Source organism: Petromyzon marinus, chromosome 30, assembly GCF_048934315.1.
Source record: "Petromyzon marinus isolate PM22_M1 ecotype Great Lakes invasive population chromosome 30, UKy_Petmar_22M1.pri1.0, whole genome shotgun sequence".
NCBI lineage: Eukaryota > Metazoa > Chordata > Hyperoartia > Petromyzontiformes > Petromyzontidae > Petromyzon > Petromyzon marinus.
In genome coordinates this window covers 5,174,819-5,193,245 of record NC_133696.1, presented here as the reverse complement: position 1 = coordinate 5,193,245, position 18,427 = coordinate 5,174,819, and the positions used below count along the sequence as shown (strand labels likewise).

Here is an 18,427-nt window from a genome sequence, read left to right as displayed (position 1 = left end):
TGGTACTGGCAAAGGAGGTCCAATGAAAATGACATAGTTCACTATTTTAGCCCACCGGTGTGTTGAAGAGTGAATCCACAACATTTACAGTTTTTGAGTACGACGTTTCGCTGGTAATTACATCCAGCATCATCGGGCATTTCGCCCGATGATGCTGATGAAGGCCTCTCCTTAATTTAAGCCTTCTTTATTGTCTTGCGATTGCCTCGGTGAATCGCACTCTCACACTTCAGCTGATCTCATCGCTCCATGGTGGTCATCCTCTTGGTTGCATTGTTCCCCTTTGGGGGCCCCCCCCACCCCGTTTTGCCAATGGCAGCCAGGGGGGATGATCTCTCTGCATCCTCTCTCTCTATCTCAAACTTAAACGGACTGGGTGGGTTTTCGTACGTGTTCTTGCTGGACAGGTGGACTCTGAGGAGCCGGTGTTTGAGGCGGTGATCAACTGGGTGAAGTACGACGAGCCGGTGCGCAGCCGCTTCCTGCCCGAGCTGCTGCAGTATGTGCGCATGCCACTACTCACGCCTCGCTTCATCACCGACGTCATCGACACCGAGGTGGGGAACTGCCCCGTCGTTAACGGTGTTTAGTTGTCCTCCTCCCGCACCTCCGATTTGCACGGTTGGCTGCGTACGGTGCAAAATAAGTTCAACATACATACATGAACCCAATTAAATATTTGTTGAATTGCATTGGCCGACATAGTATTATTGGCCGGCTTTATGGCTAGATAATCACGTGGGTAAATGTAATGAAGTACTGTTTGGTTATACCTCCTTTTGCCCCACCTTGTACCATATCCACAGACTTTTTGGTTTCACGTACGATGTGTTGATAAATAGTGATGATGAAAGGAATTTGGGTGACATTGTGTACTTTTGCCAATGTTAAATTTACCCCTTGAATATATGACTGAATTGCGTAATTAAACAGAAAAATGCATTTCAGGACTTTTGACAGCGTGGATATCCATTGCATTTACTTAATGCTTCATTTGACCAAATCTCATCTGATATCGGAAGCCGGACATGGTCGAGCCGGGATGGTTGACCACCAATGCACGCAAGGCTGTTATAGGCAGCCGCTGGGCTGTGCTATGCTATGCAGCAGCTGGAAGAGGGCAAAGTAAATTTTTCTGTTGTACTTATATGCCATCGCGATGCGGTATGGTCAGTGAATTGACAAAAGGGGCTGTATATGTTCACGTTTACTTCTGCACTTTCTCATAACTGGTCCACGATTTTTTTTCACTGCCATTTGTGTTCGTCTCCAGCCGCTCGTTCACAAGAGCCTGGAGTGCAGAGACCTCGTAGACGAAGCGAAGAAGTTCCACTTGCGGCCAGAGATCCGAGCACAGATGCAGGGCCCACGAACAAAGCCCCGGCTGGGTCGGTTGCAAAACAACAACAACACACAAACACACATTTACCAACAGTTGGTTGTTTTTTTCACCAACAGTTGGTTGTTAAGTCGGGCTGAGCAGCTACAGTATGGGACCTTTCTTGACAGTATTAAAATATTACAATAGGTTTTACCCTTTCTGGCAATGAAACAGGTGTCAAGGTGTTAAAACACAAAACAGAATCCTTATTCAAGGAATCCTGTCTGCATTAACCACACGTACTTGTGGTGAACATGCAAACAAAAAACATGCTCTGTCCCATATTCTAGCTGTTCACCACGAGCTGTAAATGCCCTGAGTGCATTGTCTTTGTGCTGTTCGCCTTTTGGCATTCTCTGGTCTAACACTGAGACTAAAGAAAGCCGTCTCTGGTGTGGACCAATCCGTTTCAAGGACAATGTATATATTATTAGAGCATGTTTTTTGTTTGCATGTTTACCACAAGTACGTGTGGTTAATGCAGACAGGATTCCTTGAATAAGGATTCATGTTTTGTATTTTAACATCTTGACACCTGTTTTTTTTTATGCCAGAAAGGGTAAAACCTATTGTTATATGGTTGTTAAGTCTTAACAACATGTTTCTTTTGCAAAGTGTGAATGCATTGGAAATAGCATCCGATTACTTAATAATGATCTTAACTCGGGATGCATGCTGAATTTGAATAATACCGTGCTAGTAGGTCAGAGGACTAGAGAATGATTTTAGTGGTGAAACTAATTTTTGCAGCGTTGTTGATGACAAGGATGTTTTTTTGTCAACGTTTCTCAGTTTATTATGAACTGCAACTTTTTAGAAACATCATTACATGGCCGGCTTTAACCATGCAACCTTTTGTATTTGCAACATAGCTGTGATTGGCTGGATAAGGTCAAATGAGTTGTCAATGCAACAGGAAGCACATTTAACACGAATATTCATATACAACAGGATGAATATGTATATTCTTAGTTTTTTCGGTAAAGTCACGTTGAAGAGAAACAACAAAATAACAAAATATATATAAAACAATAAAAAAATTCTCACGACGTTTCGACCATAACTCAAACGGTCATCATCAGGTGTGTCGGTTTGCATAAATTTATTTTGAAAACGGCATGTTTATTTATTTATATATATAAATAACGTTTGCGTCACGCGCAACGATGGCAGTTTGCCAGGACTAGTCCATCTATTTTTTTTTGAAAAGAGGAGGGGGGAGACGAAATTTGTTTTTATGTATGCTGTCTGAAAGGCACTGTAAGCGTGAACAATCAATCAAGAACTGAAATGATTTATCAAATCTTTCCAATGATTGCTAAGATAGAATCCATCTTCTCGGTTGAAATTGTCTCTGTGTTTGTATATGTGGATAGCCTCATGAACGAATCTCTCATGGAAGCCAGATGGCTTACAAAGAACCTCCGTCTTGGAAAAGTCAATGGCATGTGAGCCTACTGAATTAGAACAATGATCTGCTACGGCCGAGGTGTTGGTCCTACCGTGTTTAAGGTCTGCTTTATGTTCACGAATGCGGTCCGAGATATGGCGTTTGGTTTCTCCAATGTAACTACTACCACAGAGGCAACTTAGTTTGTAGACACCAGGGTATTGTATGTCCGGAATCACATCTTTTACAGACGGAACCAGATCACGGATTTTATGTAATGTGTTGAAACGGACCTGGATCTTGTGTTTATTCAAGATTTTGGAGATCTTTTTTGTGATCCCAGCAATGTAGGGTAAAGTGATGGTTTTGAAAGGCTCCTCAAGAGGGTTCTTCTTCATGGTTTGAGTGATAGCTTTGCGGATTGTATAGTCGGAGTAACCATTAGCCCTAAGAGCTTGGTGTACGTGCTTGAGTTCACTGCTTATGTGTTCCTGGTCGGATATGCATTGGGCTCTATGATACAGAGTCTTGATGAGAGAATTCTTCTGTGATGGATGGTGGTGGGAATCCGGTTTCAGATAAGCATCCGTATGGGTAGCTTTCCTGTAGACAGAGTGGCTCATTGAACCATCAGGTCTCTTTTTAATTAGGACATCCAAAAAAGGTATCTTGCCATCTATTTCGACTTCCATGGTAAATCTGATGGCTGGGTGTATGGAATTGATGTGGTCGAAGAATTGGTCTAGAGCAGGCCGGCCATGTGGCCAGATGACAAAAGTGTCATCCACGTACCTCTTCCATAAGGTTGGGCGCAGAGTGGCAGTCTGGATGGCGTCAGTCTCAAATTTCTCCATGAAAATGTTAGCTATAACTGGAGAAAGGGGGGAGCCCATTGGGGTGCCCTCAGTTTGTTTGTAGAAAGTTCCATTCCAAGTGAAGTATGTATTGGTTAAACAGTGTCTCACCAGGGGGGGTACCTCAGTGTTTAGTCCTTGATGAACCAAGTCTTCAATGATTGCAATGGTGTCAGGTACAGGAACCTTGGTGAATAAGGAAACTACATCAAAACTGACAAGCAGGTCGTCTGGGGACAGGGAAATACCCTTGATTGTTGATACCAGGTGAGTAGAATTTTGTACCGCAGAGGTGGTCTTTCCAGTGAAAGGACGCAGGATTTCAGACAAAAAACGAGCTAGTTTGTAGGTGGGGGAGCTGATAGTAGAGACTATGGGACGAAGAGGTGTATCAACTTTATGTATTTTTGGTAAGCCGTATAATCTTGGTGGCCTGGCAGCAGAAGGTTTCAACGAAAACTGTTTAGATTGATCAATTAATGCGGTTGAATCAGAAATTATTTTGTTGGTTTGTGTGACGAGGCTGTTGGTGGGATCTCTTTTTATTTTTGTATAACTACCATCGTCGAGTAATTCTTTAATTTTGTTGTTGTATTCTATTTTATCCATGATAACAGTAGCATTGCCTTTGTCAGCTGAGAGAACTACAATATCATTCCTCTTTTTTAATTTATATAGTTCAAAACGCTCATCTTTGCTGAGGTTGCTAGCTGGCATCTTAGCGTTTTTGAGGGTTGCAGCGATTTCAGATCTTGCTACGTCTGCAGCGATGTGACCCAGGCCCCTGAGAGCAACGTCTACTTGGGCAATTATATCATTAACTGGTATGTGTTTAGGTGTGAGTGCAAAGTTTAGACCTTTAGCTAAAACGGATTTCAGACCATCGGAAATAGAACTGTTACTGCGATTAATTACGACTTTATTAACGTCTAACTTTTTGGTGTGTGGGTCCGGTCTTTTGTTGAAAAGGAGGTTAAATTTGGAAATCAGGTTTTCCTTACATTTGGTCGACATAGTAGCAGCTGAAGAGGCAGTCATATTGTCTACATGTTCCCAATCCGATGTGGACATTATTGCCGTCAATGATAAGTGTGATTTGTAGAGTGTCTTGTCTAACTGATCTAGTTCTGTGCGTATAAGTCTGATTTTTTCTGAGATAAGAGCTAAGCTAGTTTTGAAAAGAATTCGTTTCGCACACCAAAAAGTTAGACGTTAATAAAGTCGTAATTAATCGCAGTAACAGTTCTATTTCCGATGGTCTGAAATCCGTTTTAGCTAAAGGTCTAAACTTTGCAGTCACACCTAAACACATACCAGTTAATGATATAATTGCCCAAGTAGACGTTGCTCTCAGGGGCCTGGGTCACATCGCTGCAGACGTAGCAAGATCTGAAATCGCTGCAACCCTCAAAAACGCTAAGATGCCAGCTAGCAACCTCAGCAAAGATGAGCGTTTTGAATTATATAAATTAAAAAAGAGGAATGATATTGTAGTTCTCTCAGCTGACAAAGGCAATGCTACTGTTATCATGGATAAAATAGAATACAACAACAAAATTAAAGAATTACTCGACGATGGTAGTTATACAAAAATAAAAAGAGATCCCACCAACAGCCTCGTCACACAAACCAACAAAATAATTTCTGATTCAACCGCATTAATTGATCAATCTAAACAGTTTTCGTTGAAACCTTCTGCTGCCAGGCCACCAAGATTATACGGCTTACCAAAAATACATAAAGTTGATACACCTCTTCGTCCCATAGTCTCTACTATCAGCTCCCCCACCTACAAACTAGCTCGTTTTTTGTCTGAAATCCTGCGTCCTTTCACTGGAAAGACCACCTCTGCGGTACAAAATTCTACTCACCTGGTATCAACAATCAAGGGTATTTCCCTGTCCCCAGACGACCTGCTTGTCAGTTTTGATGTAGTTTCCTTATTCACCAAGGTTCCTGTACCTGACACCATTGCAATCATTGAAGACTTGGTTCATCAAGGACTAAACACTGAGGTACCCCCCCTGGTGAGACACTGTTTAACCAATACATACTTCACTTGGAATGGAACTTTCTACAAACAAACTGAGGGCACCCCAATGGGCTCCCCCCTTTCTCCAGTTATAGCTAACATTTTCATGGAGAAATTTGAGACTGACGCCATCCAGACTGCCACTCTGCGCCCAACCTTATGGAAGAGGTACGTGGATGACACTTTTGTCATCTGGCCACATGGCCGGCCTGCTCTAGACCAATTCTTCGACCACATCAATTCCATACACCCAGCCATCAGATTTACCATGGAAGTCGAAATAGATGGCAAGATACCTTTTTTGGATGTCCTAATTAAAAAGAGACCTGATGGTTCAATGAGCCACTCTGTCTACAGGAAAGCTACCCATACGGATGCTTATCTGAAACCGGATTCCCACCACCATCCATCACAGAAGAATTCTCTCATCAAGACTCTGTATCATAGAGCCCAATGCATATCCGACCAGGAACACATAAGCAGTGAACTCAAGCACGTACACCAAGCTCTTAGGGCTAATGGTTACTCCGACTATACAATCCGCAAAGCTATCACTCAAACCATGAAGAAGAACCCTCTTGAGGAGCCTTTCAAAACCATCACTTTACCCTACATTGCTGGGATCACAAAAAAGATCTCCAAAATCTTGAATAAACACAAGATCCAGGTCCGTTTCAACACATTACATAAAATCCGTGATCTGGTTCCGTCTGTAAAAGATGTGATTCCGGACATACAATACCCTGGTGTCTACAAACTAAGTTGCCTCTGTGGTAGTAGTTACATTGGAGAAACCAAACGCCATATCTCGGACCGCATTCGTGAACATAAAGCAGACCTTAAACACGGTAGGACCAACACCTCGGCCGTAGCAGATCATTGTTCTAATTCAGTAGGCTCACATGCCATTGACTTTTCCAAGACGGAGGTTCTTTGTAAGCCATCTGGCTTCCATGAGAGATTCGTTCATGAGGCTATCCACATATACAAACACAGAGACAATTTCAACCGAGAAGATGGATTCTATCTTAGCAATCATTGGAAAGATTTGATAAATCATTTCAGTTCTTGATTGATTGTTCACGCTTACAGTGCCTTTCAGACAGCATACATAAAAACAAATTTCGTCTCCCCCCTCCTCTTTTCAAAAAATAGATGGACTAGTCCTGGCAAACTGCCATCGTTGCGCGTGACGCAAACGTTATTTATATATATAAATAAATAAACATGCCGTTTTCAAAATAAATTTATGCAAACCGACACACCTGATGATGACCGTTTGAGTTATGGTCGAAACGTCGTGAGAATTTTTTTTTTTATTGTTTTATATATATTTTGTTATTTTGTTGTTTCTCTTCAACGTGACTTTACCGAAAAAACTAAGAATATGAATTACTGCAGTCACGAAAGCTTTAAATCAGGATGAATATGCTTAATAGGAGAACAGAATTAATGTCTATGGAGGTGCATGTAATGCTCACTTTAGTTCTTCACACATTTACTAATTTAACATGCTAAACTCCCGCTTTTTTCATTTCTCAAGTGGGCATATTTTTATTATTAGATACCTTCTTTGCGTTATTGAGCTCCTTAGGGCTGACTGTCAAGGCCTGTCCCTCTTAACGCAATGGGGCGGTGATTGACTATCATGGCACGGTATTGCAAAATAAAAGGGAACTGCACAGCTCTACAAAAAAAAAACTAACAATGTACGCCAAGGAAAATTGCGCCATTTTAACTTGGCTTAAGCCAGCTCTCGGTTTAGAATCCTGCAGTGGTAAAGCGTGTTTGACATGGGCCCATCCTGGTCAAAGAAATTAGATGGGGGGGCCCCCTATCCAATTTCTTCCCCTCTTCATACCCTGGCACCTCTGGTCAGTGGGCCCCTGGTGAATTTGCACTGCTTGCACACGAACTGTGCCGCTGTAATCCTGGGACGTTACCTGACATAAAACTGGGGTTTTAAACTTTGTGAGTTTATGGTCTCTGCAAAGTCACTCTTGACTTGTCTACAAATTGTCTTCAACAGCATTTGCTCAGTTCCCAGGTCTGATTACTTCATTGGTCGATATGCAGTGAGAAAGTTATTCAGCACAACCACTTAAGTGTGTAATGTTTGGTAGACCTGTTGTAGGATATTCAGCAAATGGCCCGTGATGTTATTTATGCATTCAGTAATGCGACGAGTGATTCCCTGACAGAGTAGTATGATGGGAAGTACATTTTTATTTGCCTATATGCCAGTAACATGAAATAATATTGTTCTTTGCACAGACGTTGATAACCCCCCCCCCCCCCAAAAAGATACATTTAAAAATTTGCTTGACAAAATGCACAATGAGAATGACTCAACTGCTGCTGCATTGTACCATGAAGTGCCAAAGTTGAGTTGAAAGGCAATGTTTTCCATGGGTGTGGAGTGCTTGGGGCATTGATCTTGGCTCCTTGATAACTTTAAACGCAACTGTTTTCTTTATTTAATTATTTCTCAAACAAAAACATTTTGAACAGACACAGGCTGCTTTTCCATGGCAGTGCTGAGAGTTTAGTTGGCATCGCGCCTGTCATCGTGCCCATGGAGACGCCGTGTGTTTTGGCACATTGCGAGTGCTGCTGTGGCTGACACACGCAGCAGTTTGGCTGACTAAAGGAGAGCTGAGATTGCGTTGACATTCCTTCATACTGGGCACAATAAGACTGAGATTCATCGGTTTTATTTGTGTTTTTTTTTATGTTCGTGACACATGCATGGCCAAATCATCAAGAATGTGCCCGATCTTATCAGATATTTGAAGCTTTGCAGGGTTGAACCTGCATAGATGGTGGGCCACTATGCACACGTTCGTCATTCGGCTGTGGTGCCACGTGATGTGCAATAGAGGGCAGTATAAAATGCATGATTATTTTTTTGTAATAAACAAGTGAAAATGTGAAATCTGGTCAAATAACCCTGTGAACTAAATAATTCTTACAATATTAGATGCATGTTATGCGAGTATTAGTATCAAATGATACTTGATAATGCATTGAATCTTTATGTGCCTAATGTGACAATTTTGTTGCACAGATCTTATAGAGGGTGAATGAAAAGTGATGTTTAGCTTATTTAAAAACATTTGTTTTGTTCACAGCTGAATATTTTATATCGAATTAATCCTTACAATGTCAATAATAATAACAGATGCCATCATTTCAGACCTTTTGGTGTTTACTAACACCGAGTGCTTCCGATGCCTGGTCTCGCAGGGGCTAACGAGGTGCTGCTCGTGATCGGGGGCTTTGGGAGCCAACAGTCTCCCATTGACGTGGTGGAAAAATACGACCCTAAATCGCAAGACTGGAGTCTTCTGCCCGTGAGTGCTCCTTGTTCGGTCTGTCGCACGTACGTGTACAGCCCTTTTCGTTAATCCACTGCTGGATGAGGGCTTCCCCACAACGTTCGGGTCACGGGATTTTTTCAATGTATCTTCACTAATTCTGCAGTGCTAATACACATGATTCCCTATAAACCAATTCACGCTCAACTAGAATCACAATATGAGAATTTGGTTTTCCCCTTTTTTCTGGCAACAAAACAGGTGTTAAGATGTTAAAACACCAAACTGAAACATTTTACAAGGAATCATGTCTGCATTAACCACAATACTTGTGGTCAGAATGCAAACAAAAAAAACATACTCTGATAATATATGCATTGTCTTTGAAACTGATTGGTCCACACCAGAGACGGTTTTCTTTCGAGCCTCGTCTCAAACGGTGTTAGACCAGAGGCGTCCTCAGAGGCGTCCTCTGGTCTAACACCGTTTTTGTATGATGATCGATTGACATAACGCACCATGACCTGGTGATTTATCCAAAAGCACATCTTCCACTGTGCTGCGAACTCCTGCCTCCCAAGGGCCTAAATTGGCCCTTCACAATGGTAAGGAAAAACACTGCTTATTCTAGATTTGAAGCTTTCGTGACTGCAAGGATACATACTCTTTGTTTTTTTCGGTAAAGTCACGTAGGTAAAATACAATAAATGAAGACAACTAAATTAAATCACGACGTTTCGGGGGCAACACAAGCTTCCGTCTTCAGGTGGAACAGTCGCAGCAAAATGGCTGTATCAAGTGAAGAGCTCTGAGACACCCGAGATTATATACAGGTTAAGGGGGGGGGGGGAGGAGCCAGGAAGGGACGTGGGTGGGGGCGAGGGCTAAGTTAAGCCGCCTTTTGTTATGCTGCAGGGGGTTGGGGGGTAGCGGTGGTGCAACTACACGGAAGCAAGTACAACCCCCTTTTGTTATGCTGCAGGGGGTACGGGGGCGGCGGTGAACTGCACGAAAGCGAGTCCAACCCACTGGAAGAAATGGAAATGGCTGTACAATTATAAGGCAGCTAAAGTTTTGACTTGGTTGATGACATCCTTCCAATGGTTGCTCAATTTAAAACTGCTTATGCCCGCTTACTTTGCTCGAGCTAATCCCCCTCCGCTGCCTGCCCTCAGAGCATCACGCGCAAGCGGCGCTACGTGGCGACGGTGTCCCTGAACGAGCGCGTGTACGTGATGGGCGGCTATGATGGGCGCTCACGCCTCAGCTCGGTGGAGTGCCTGGACTACGGGGCGGACGAGGACGGCGTCTGGTACTCTGTGGCGCCGATGAACGTGCGCCGCGGCCTGGCCGGGGCGACAACTCTCGGAGGTACGGGCCCCATTGAGACGCGTTGCAACGAGACAAAATACAGAAGTTCCTTCTACCGTTCATCCCCATATGCTATCCGCACAAGTGCTGTTGAGGCCGTCATGCATCCAACCATGATTTCTGAACGTGTGAAGTTGTCTGGCCGGCACCACGACTCTTTTGGGTCACTGCAGTAAGTACTCGATCAAAGTTTAGTTGACACAGAAAAGAGGCCCTGTACAGGTTCAGACACCGCTCAACCCCTGATGTATTTATGACATGTGTTGAGCTAACACGATGGACATTGTATACAAGTGATTATAAAAAAAGTGTACTTTGTAAATGGCTACCTCTAGAAAATGGAGGGAAGAAAAAGGGATAAATTAATGCAATCATTACCAAGAATTGTCACCAGCAACTTGTGTACAGAAGGCAACTATGACAACCCATTACTGTGATGGTATAGACCAGGGGACGGCACCCTTGCGGTTCCTGAGCCGCTGGCGGCTCTTTTATGTACCACTTTGTGATGTTATTCACATGCATTGCGGCTCTTGAAATATTTACTTTATTACCGAAGTTATAAAAGGCTCTTCTTGCTATTTTGGTTTCCGACCCACTGGTATGGACTTACTTAAAGTCTCCTTCGCCAATGAAAACAGAGTTTGTCTGAAAACAATGTGTTTTGAACTTTTCTGGGTTTTTACAGAGCACACAACCTTTGGTAGTCATGAGACCCTCTGTGATGGGGAGCAGCGATCAGATTTCCAAATTTGGGCAAACAAAGTGCTTCACAATGGACGATGTTGTAGAAGCCATTTCCGATACCGATTACTGGCAGTCCATGCCCTGGAATTGTTGTGGCATGTCCGTGGCCATTGAGGTGTGGTGGCTGGCACCACGTCCAGCGGTCTTTGTTCATCTCTTGCGCTGATGAGTACAGCATTAATGAGTGCTTCGTTAATGCCGAGTTGACCGATTAAGAGTCCCAGGATATGTTCGGACACCACTGACGTGTTCATTACCGGTAATCAGACCCAGGTTGCTGGCTGCGTAGAGCACTTTCACAATTCACTGTACCACCACTCTCCATTGGATGTGCATGGAAAGATGCTTGTTGTCACATACTTGGGTTTAATAATTTATTTAGCTTTTGCAATTTTAATTCTGTTGGCTTAGGTTCTAGCTAAGATATATACACGTTATAACTCACCCTTGCGCATAATTGCGCAGTGATCATTGTCAAATTTCAAACCAAACTGATTTATTGCAGAGTGACCTTGAAGAAATAAATTAAGAGCCATTTATTTGTTGCTGTGCAAAAAGGAAGGACAACCTGGCCAGCACTGCTGTCAAGACTATCACGCTTATCAACATATTTGCTCGTTATCCGATTGTATTAACATGGGACTATGCCTGTGGAGTCCTAATTTGCATTTTCTGCTCTCTGCTCCCCTAGTTTACCATTGGGGAAAACCTGGAGGGCTTGTGATGGTAAAATAATAATAGTTGTAAAACCTCCGGTGGATTCCCAAAACAATGCCAAATGAGGATCTGGAGCTAGCGTAATCTTCCACATATTATTGTTTGGCAATTTCAAGTAGCCATTTTGACAATTTAGTGCAAATAATGTGACGTATGTTGATATGCAGGTGTAACATTTGAGCAAAAATAGTTTTATCATTAAGAATCATCTGTGTAACTTTAAAAAAAGGATAGCGGTGTTTTAGAGGCTTTTTCATGTTTGGGCCTTTTTCTCTTTTCAAAATAAAGGCAGTCCTATATAACGATATGGCCAAGGATGATTACTATCATTGCCTTTGGAATCAAGCAAACTTCATTAAAACAGTCATGAAAATGCTTGGAAAATGTAACGCTCCCCAACATAGGTTTTGTCCTCGGGCTATCGTTTTGTAAATACGTCCGATGAGTTAAGCTGGCAAAATTCAGTTTTGCATATGTGCAAATAGGTTTGCATCTCCAAAAATATTTGTTTTCATTCGAAAAAAAATCCCTTAGATTTGGTACTTTTTTTCCTTCGGTTGAGTTCCTAATAACAACGCAACAAAAGCTTAATTAATTTTGGATCATCTTGAAGAGAGTTACAGGACCCGCCCCCCCCCATTACGAACGGAGGGATGGCCGGACGGACAGCTATAATGCATGAAACGCTCGCAACCTTGGTTGGAAAGCACTTCTAAATGTTTTCCCTCCTAGCGTGTTCGTCTTGTGCGACTGCTGGCAGACATGATATACGTGGCAGGCGGGTTCGACGGCAGCCGGCGGCACACGAGCATGGAACGTTACGACCCCAACATCGACCAGTGGAGCATGCTGGGAGACATGGCCACGGCACGCGAGGGCGCCGGCTTGGTTGTCGCCAACGGCGTCATCTTCTGCGTAGGTCGGTGTTGAATCGGGAGGGCGTAGTGACCACGAAAGCAGCCTTCGTTGCAATATCATCCTTATGACTCCACTTTGAATTCAACCTCTTGATTACTTGAGGCATCCCTCACTTACGAGGCCCTTAAGAAACGGTGCCTTTCACTTCTAATCTCTTACCGCGCTACAATCAAATGCACCATAGGCTTACTTATACCTGCACTGTTAAATGCCTGACGATGGTAAGTTTTCCATATGGAACTTGGCTATTACTTATGAACTGGATGCTATTGAATATTACGGTTTGTATATTAGGCACATAATGAATTGTTGTTGTTTGTGATATGAACTGTCATGACTTAAGGTTACACGTTGAATAAAACCAGCTGTAATTTTTGTTTTACTTATTTGTACTGTCTTGTTGGTATTGTCTTATCTTGTCTCATTTGGCCTATCATTCTTTCCATTGTCTGCAGGGTTATATTGATGTATAATTTCCAAATGTGAAATATTATTTTACGCAAATTCAATTCACATATCCTGCACGTGATACGTAATTTTATTGACTTTACGTGCATATTGTTTACGTGTTAATGTACATGTACAGCCCTTGTCAATCCACTGCTGGATGAGGAGCTCCCAATGCTGTGTGGGATGTGAGTGTTCGTTGACCATACTTCACCATGCCTGTCGGTGGTTTGGTAAAGGCGTGGAGCATGGTTGTAGGAACATTGTACAGTACTGTATAGCAATGGATTTTGTTGCAATGCCCTCTGCTGTCTACAACGTGGCCCCGCAGCCAACAACACCTGATTTATGCTTCGTAGTCACCCTTCCAAGTGCTATCCAGACTCGATCTTACTTAGTTTCTGACATCTTAATAGATCGGGCAGATTCTGGATGATATGGTCAGAGGGTATTTATATACAATTTCCGTAACTCATAAATGATTCCTCCACACTCGATTCAGTTCAAGTGTAACAATCGTGCGACTCCATTTTAATGGATGTATCGTTGCCTTCCTCTTGTTTACATAATTTATTTCGCAATAAGGCTATACACATTTACATCTGGCGTAAGCTGCCAACAGCCCGCTAATGTGGAATGCGGGGTGTGTGTGTGTGTGCGCATGCACGATGCAACAGGAGGGTACGACGGCATCAACATCCTCAACTCGGTGGAGAGATTCGACCCGCACACAGGCCACTGGTCCCACGTCTCTCCCATGTCCACGAAGCGCTCGGGTGAGCACGCAACACAGTGGGAGCAATGCCAGCGCCGCTTTCCCATGACACTCGCACGTGGGGTGCGACGTACGGCGAGGTCACGATGACAAATATTCACTCTATAAATAAAGCACAGTGGTTATTGGTCGCGTAGCTGGATTCAACCACGGTGTTTAAAACATTGTGGCGAATGCAGGGGCATCTTGTTTCCTCTCTGGGTAGGACGTGTGCAGGGTTGGTGGGGGGGCAGGTTACCGAGGCAGTTATGGAGTGGGGTCTCTCCGCATGTGCAGGTGTGCGATTTGTGGTATGGTCACAATGAGCATTATTCACTGTGTAAATCCAGAATGAATATGGGTCACGAGAGCTGGACTCTAACTTAGAAGTAAAAAATAAGTTGCTGTTTGAGCACTGATTTTCCGAGATTGATGCTGGGAAGTTCATGGCAAGGCAGGAAAATATGAATAAGTCCAGAAGAGAATGTAACATGGCTGGTAAGTATTCTAGTTATAATTAGGTGAAAAACATTTTCTATGGGTAGAGCATGTGTCCAAGATGGCGGAGAGTCGGTTATTGAGATAGGCAGTGGAGTGGTCTCCATGAGTGTGGGGTGACCGGGAGGAAGACCTAAGACAAAGTGATGGGTATTGTTAGATTAAATCTTGGAGGTCACTGTGTAGCACTGCGGGATCTGGCAGAAGGTAGAAAGTGTTGGCATAGTGTTTTGGCATCAACAGCTTTGACGAAATCCATGTCAGAATTGCTATGACACGGTAACATATTAACAGAAAATGGCCACCAAAATAAGAATTGGAGTAAGTGACTAGTTGTTTTTCAATGTCGCTTCTATTCAGTTTATCCACCAAAAATATATCCAATTAAAAATATGCAGGATCTGGGACTGAACTCAAACAATTTAAGTAAATTGACGCAATATGGTTTCCTAAGTGGCCTTAAGGTTGCTGTGTTTCATGGGGCTGTTTAACAAGAGTTATGACAGTCTGAGAAACAATACATCAAAAGAACAGGAGCTACCAGAAGATTTTAAGTATGTCAAGGCATTGATGTTGCATTGAAATGCATATGCATGACATCACTAAAGTGCCAAAATGTCATACGTGACCATATCTGCCAAAGTCTATTGTTAATGAAGCTTGAAATTTCATTACACTGCCGAGTAACACATCCTTGGTGTGGCTATGAGATAAAATATACGAGTTTTTTTATGTTATGTGTTCCTTGAACACTTCCAAGCACAGTCTGTCCTCAATAACATGGCCAGATATAGTGTTTCCTGAGGATATTCTTTGGGTATAATGGGGCGTTAGGGGGGGGGGAATCCCTAAAATTTTATTTTATATTTTAAATAAAATTCAAAAAGGTTAAAAATAGTTGCATTACCATCTGGATTTGAAGCTTTCGTGACTGCAGGAATCCATACTCTTTGGTTCTTTCGGTAAAGTCACGTGGGTATAAAATAAAATCACGACGTTTCGGGCGTAACACAAGCGTCCGTCATCACCTGAGCGTCCGTCATCACCTGATGATGGATTCTTGTGTTGCGCCCGAAACGTCGTGATTTATTTTATTTTATACCTACGTGACTTTACCGAAAGAACCAAAGAGTTTGCATTACCATGTTAATTGGAAAAAATATAAAATATCACTCCTGAAATGTCAAAATCTCGCAAGGTTCCAAGTAATACTCACTCGTTATGTGATGTGTCTCCACACCGAGCATAAGTGTCCTGCACTTGGCAGTCACAGTTTAGTACTGTATGTCACAGTAAGTACTGTAGCATTGGATTTGTGTGTGACTTTTGTGTGGTGTTTTTTTTAACCAAAAATATATTTATAATATAAAAATCGATATAAACAACATGACAAGCTGTAAATGGGCTAAATTTGATCTTCGCAGAATTAATGGGGTTTTGTTCATAAAACGGATATGCCCGGGCACCCCACCCCTAAAATTAACCGACTATTTTGTGCAAACTCCACATCGACTTTGCCATTCATGAAACAGCTTGTCAGATTTCGCTCCTGATTTATCCGTTGCTTTTTTTGTTTTGATAAAAGCTATGCGAATGACCCCCGCCTGGCGGTGTGCGACGACGCAGGCGCTGGCGTGGCACTGCTAAACGACCACGTGTACGTGGTGGGGGGGTTTGACGGCGCCGCGCACCTCGCCTCCGTCGAGTCGTACAACATCCGCACGGACACGTGGAGCAGCATCACGAGCATGACCACGCCGCGCTGCTACGTGGGCGCTGCCGTGCTGCGAGGACGCCTTTACGCCATCGCCGGGTGATGACGCGCCCTGCTCACGACACCAACCTTTTTGCGTTTTTGGAAATTGCTTCACTAAAGCGGGCTGCGAAAAAATAATTATCCGTGTATGAATTGTGCAAAATTGGACCGGTGGATGCTGCCGTGCTGAAATTGTTAGCGCGTATCCAGAGGTCCCCGAATCGATCTCGCGGCACGACAGTTGAACACAATGCGCAGTGTAAATGGGTACGCGGCACTGAGTCGATCAGCATGTCCGCGTGTGGTGGCGCAAAGAGTGGGGTGTGCCCACTTCTTTGTAAAATGTCTGCCCATTGTGGAAGAGTAGGCCAAAAAATACCTTCTCGAGGAGGGCTCTTGACACCCGCCCCCCCTCCGCTAGTGGGTGTCCTTCCGCCAGCTTTGGCGAGAGCAAGTAATCTTTTATTTTGACCGGTCACTAGAGTGGTTAGTGTACTGTGCCCTCAACCTGGCAACCTCAGCTTGGCCACGGTTGGCATAAGTGGGGAGTGACATCTGAACTAGTTCTGTCCCTACCCACCCCCACCCTGCTTCCTCATCAACCTACACCGACCAGTTTAGTGAAGTATGGTCACATAATCCCCATGACTCACATGGCCCAGGGATACCCTCATCCAGCATTGGATTGACATGTATATGTAATGTCCAAAAAAATACCCACAAATAAAAATAAAAGTAACTCTCCCTATGGAACTTTGGTTTCAAAATATTGTGGGAAAATAATCACAATGGGCTCTTCCAAATATTTACGATATAAATGTGTGTGCCCTACATCAATGACCATTTCAAATTGCATTGCCATTAAAAAAAAAGATCTACATGAATTTGTATGCATTTGCATTTTTCATTTGTAAACCCAGACGTTGCTGTCACCTCTTTCCACTTTTCACGGCAGTTACGATGGAAACTCGCTGCTAAGCAGCATCGAGTGCTACGACCCGATCATCGACACCTGGGAGGTGGTGTCCTCCATGGGGACCCAGCGTTGTGACGCTGGCGTCTGTGTCCTACGTGAGAAATAGCCGTTGTGCGTCCACGCGTGTGTGTGTGTGTGTGCGTGCGTGCGTGGGGGGGGCTGGTGCATATCACATTTCAACAGGGTTGCTGACGCAGCAGTGTTCGCAAGACTAATAGGAACATCATAGCGATGCTGCCAACCATGTGCACATCAGCGTTTGACCGATCCGATGTGCGTCAATCCAAATTTGTGGGGGGGGGGGGGCGGGAGACACGGCGTAGCGCTAGCACGTTCGCCATTTGTGTTGCAAAAGGGGTCACGGTTAGAATCCAGGAGGCCACCCTGATTAAAAGTACGGGTGTATCAACCGTAGAAATACTTGCCGTTTTCCAAGTTTACGTTAAAGATCCCCGTATCGTTGATTGTAAGAGTCGGCCATTGTATTATATAAATCGCAGTCATTGGCGTCTACCGCGAAAACTTGGCAGGACCCTCCTGAGAAAGAATTGAGACTGGGTGACGTTTCCCGTGTAAATGAGCGGAATAATATAAATTAATTAAAGTTGTTCTTATCAGTGTTGTCTTAACAGCCCTATTTTTACCATACTGTAAGATGAGTTTCAAAGCTAATCATTTCACTGTCACTGGACTGATAAGTTGCCAAGTCTTTAAAGGTAGTCTCAAGTATGTTTAGCCAAGCAAGTGCAATATCAGGACTAAGTAAAATGGAGAGGTAGCCTGAAATAACAGACTTTTATAAACCACACACTTGAGTGCTTTAATGTTTAACCATGTTTGAAGAAGTGTGTTTCAGTGCTGCAAATGGAGATGCATTGTGCAGGTTTTTTTTTGCCCCCATTTATAAGCTGTAGCTTAGCGAACTGGTGTATGAATTTACTTGTTGATTTTATTTTAAAGACACAAGCCACCTGTGTTGTGTAAATAAAAGCCACAGGAATTCTGTGCGCATGTGGCGGGGAAAAAATGGCTGTGAACGTGTAAATAAAGGTAAATAACAAGTGGCCTTTGTTTCTGTTTTATGCGTGGTAAGAGGTGTGCAACAGTCGCAATCGGGGACAGGGCACATTGCAAGAACAGTCTGTTCTATTACGCGGTAGTTGCGCTCCTGAAGAACACCATGTTATGGAAAAATCGCGTTATAATAAATGATAGAAAACGGGGTAAAGCAGTCGGCGATAACTCACCAGATGCATATGCAGGCTGACC

At 43.4% G+C, this 18,427-nt stretch overlaps 1 protein-coding gene across 1 annotated transcript in view; it reads left to right on the top strand.

Annotated features, from left to right (window-relative positions):
• KLHL12 (kelch like family member 12) overlaps positions 1-18,219 on the top strand; it is a 29,345-nt gene extending 11,126 nt beyond the window's left edge. Inside the window, exons 5-12 of the mRNA XM_032963321.2 lie at positions 408-557; positions 1,274-1,388; positions 8,904-9,010; positions 10,150-10,345; positions 12,570-12,728; positions 13,852-13,950; positions 16,053-16,239; positions 17,138-18,219. Coding sequence (XP_032819212.1) covers positions 408-557; positions 1,274-1,388; positions 8,904-9,010; positions 10,150-10,345; positions 12,570-12,728; positions 13,852-13,950; positions 16,053-16,239; positions 17,138-17,264 — 1,140 coding nt within the window. The 3' untranslated portion in view covers positions 17,265-18,219. The remainder of the gene's footprint in view (positions 1-407; positions 558-1,273; positions 1,389-8,903; positions 9,011-10,149; positions 10,346-12,569; positions 12,729-13,851; positions 13,951-16,052; positions 16,240-17,137) is intronic.
• Positions 18,220-18,427: the final 208 nt, after the last annotated feature.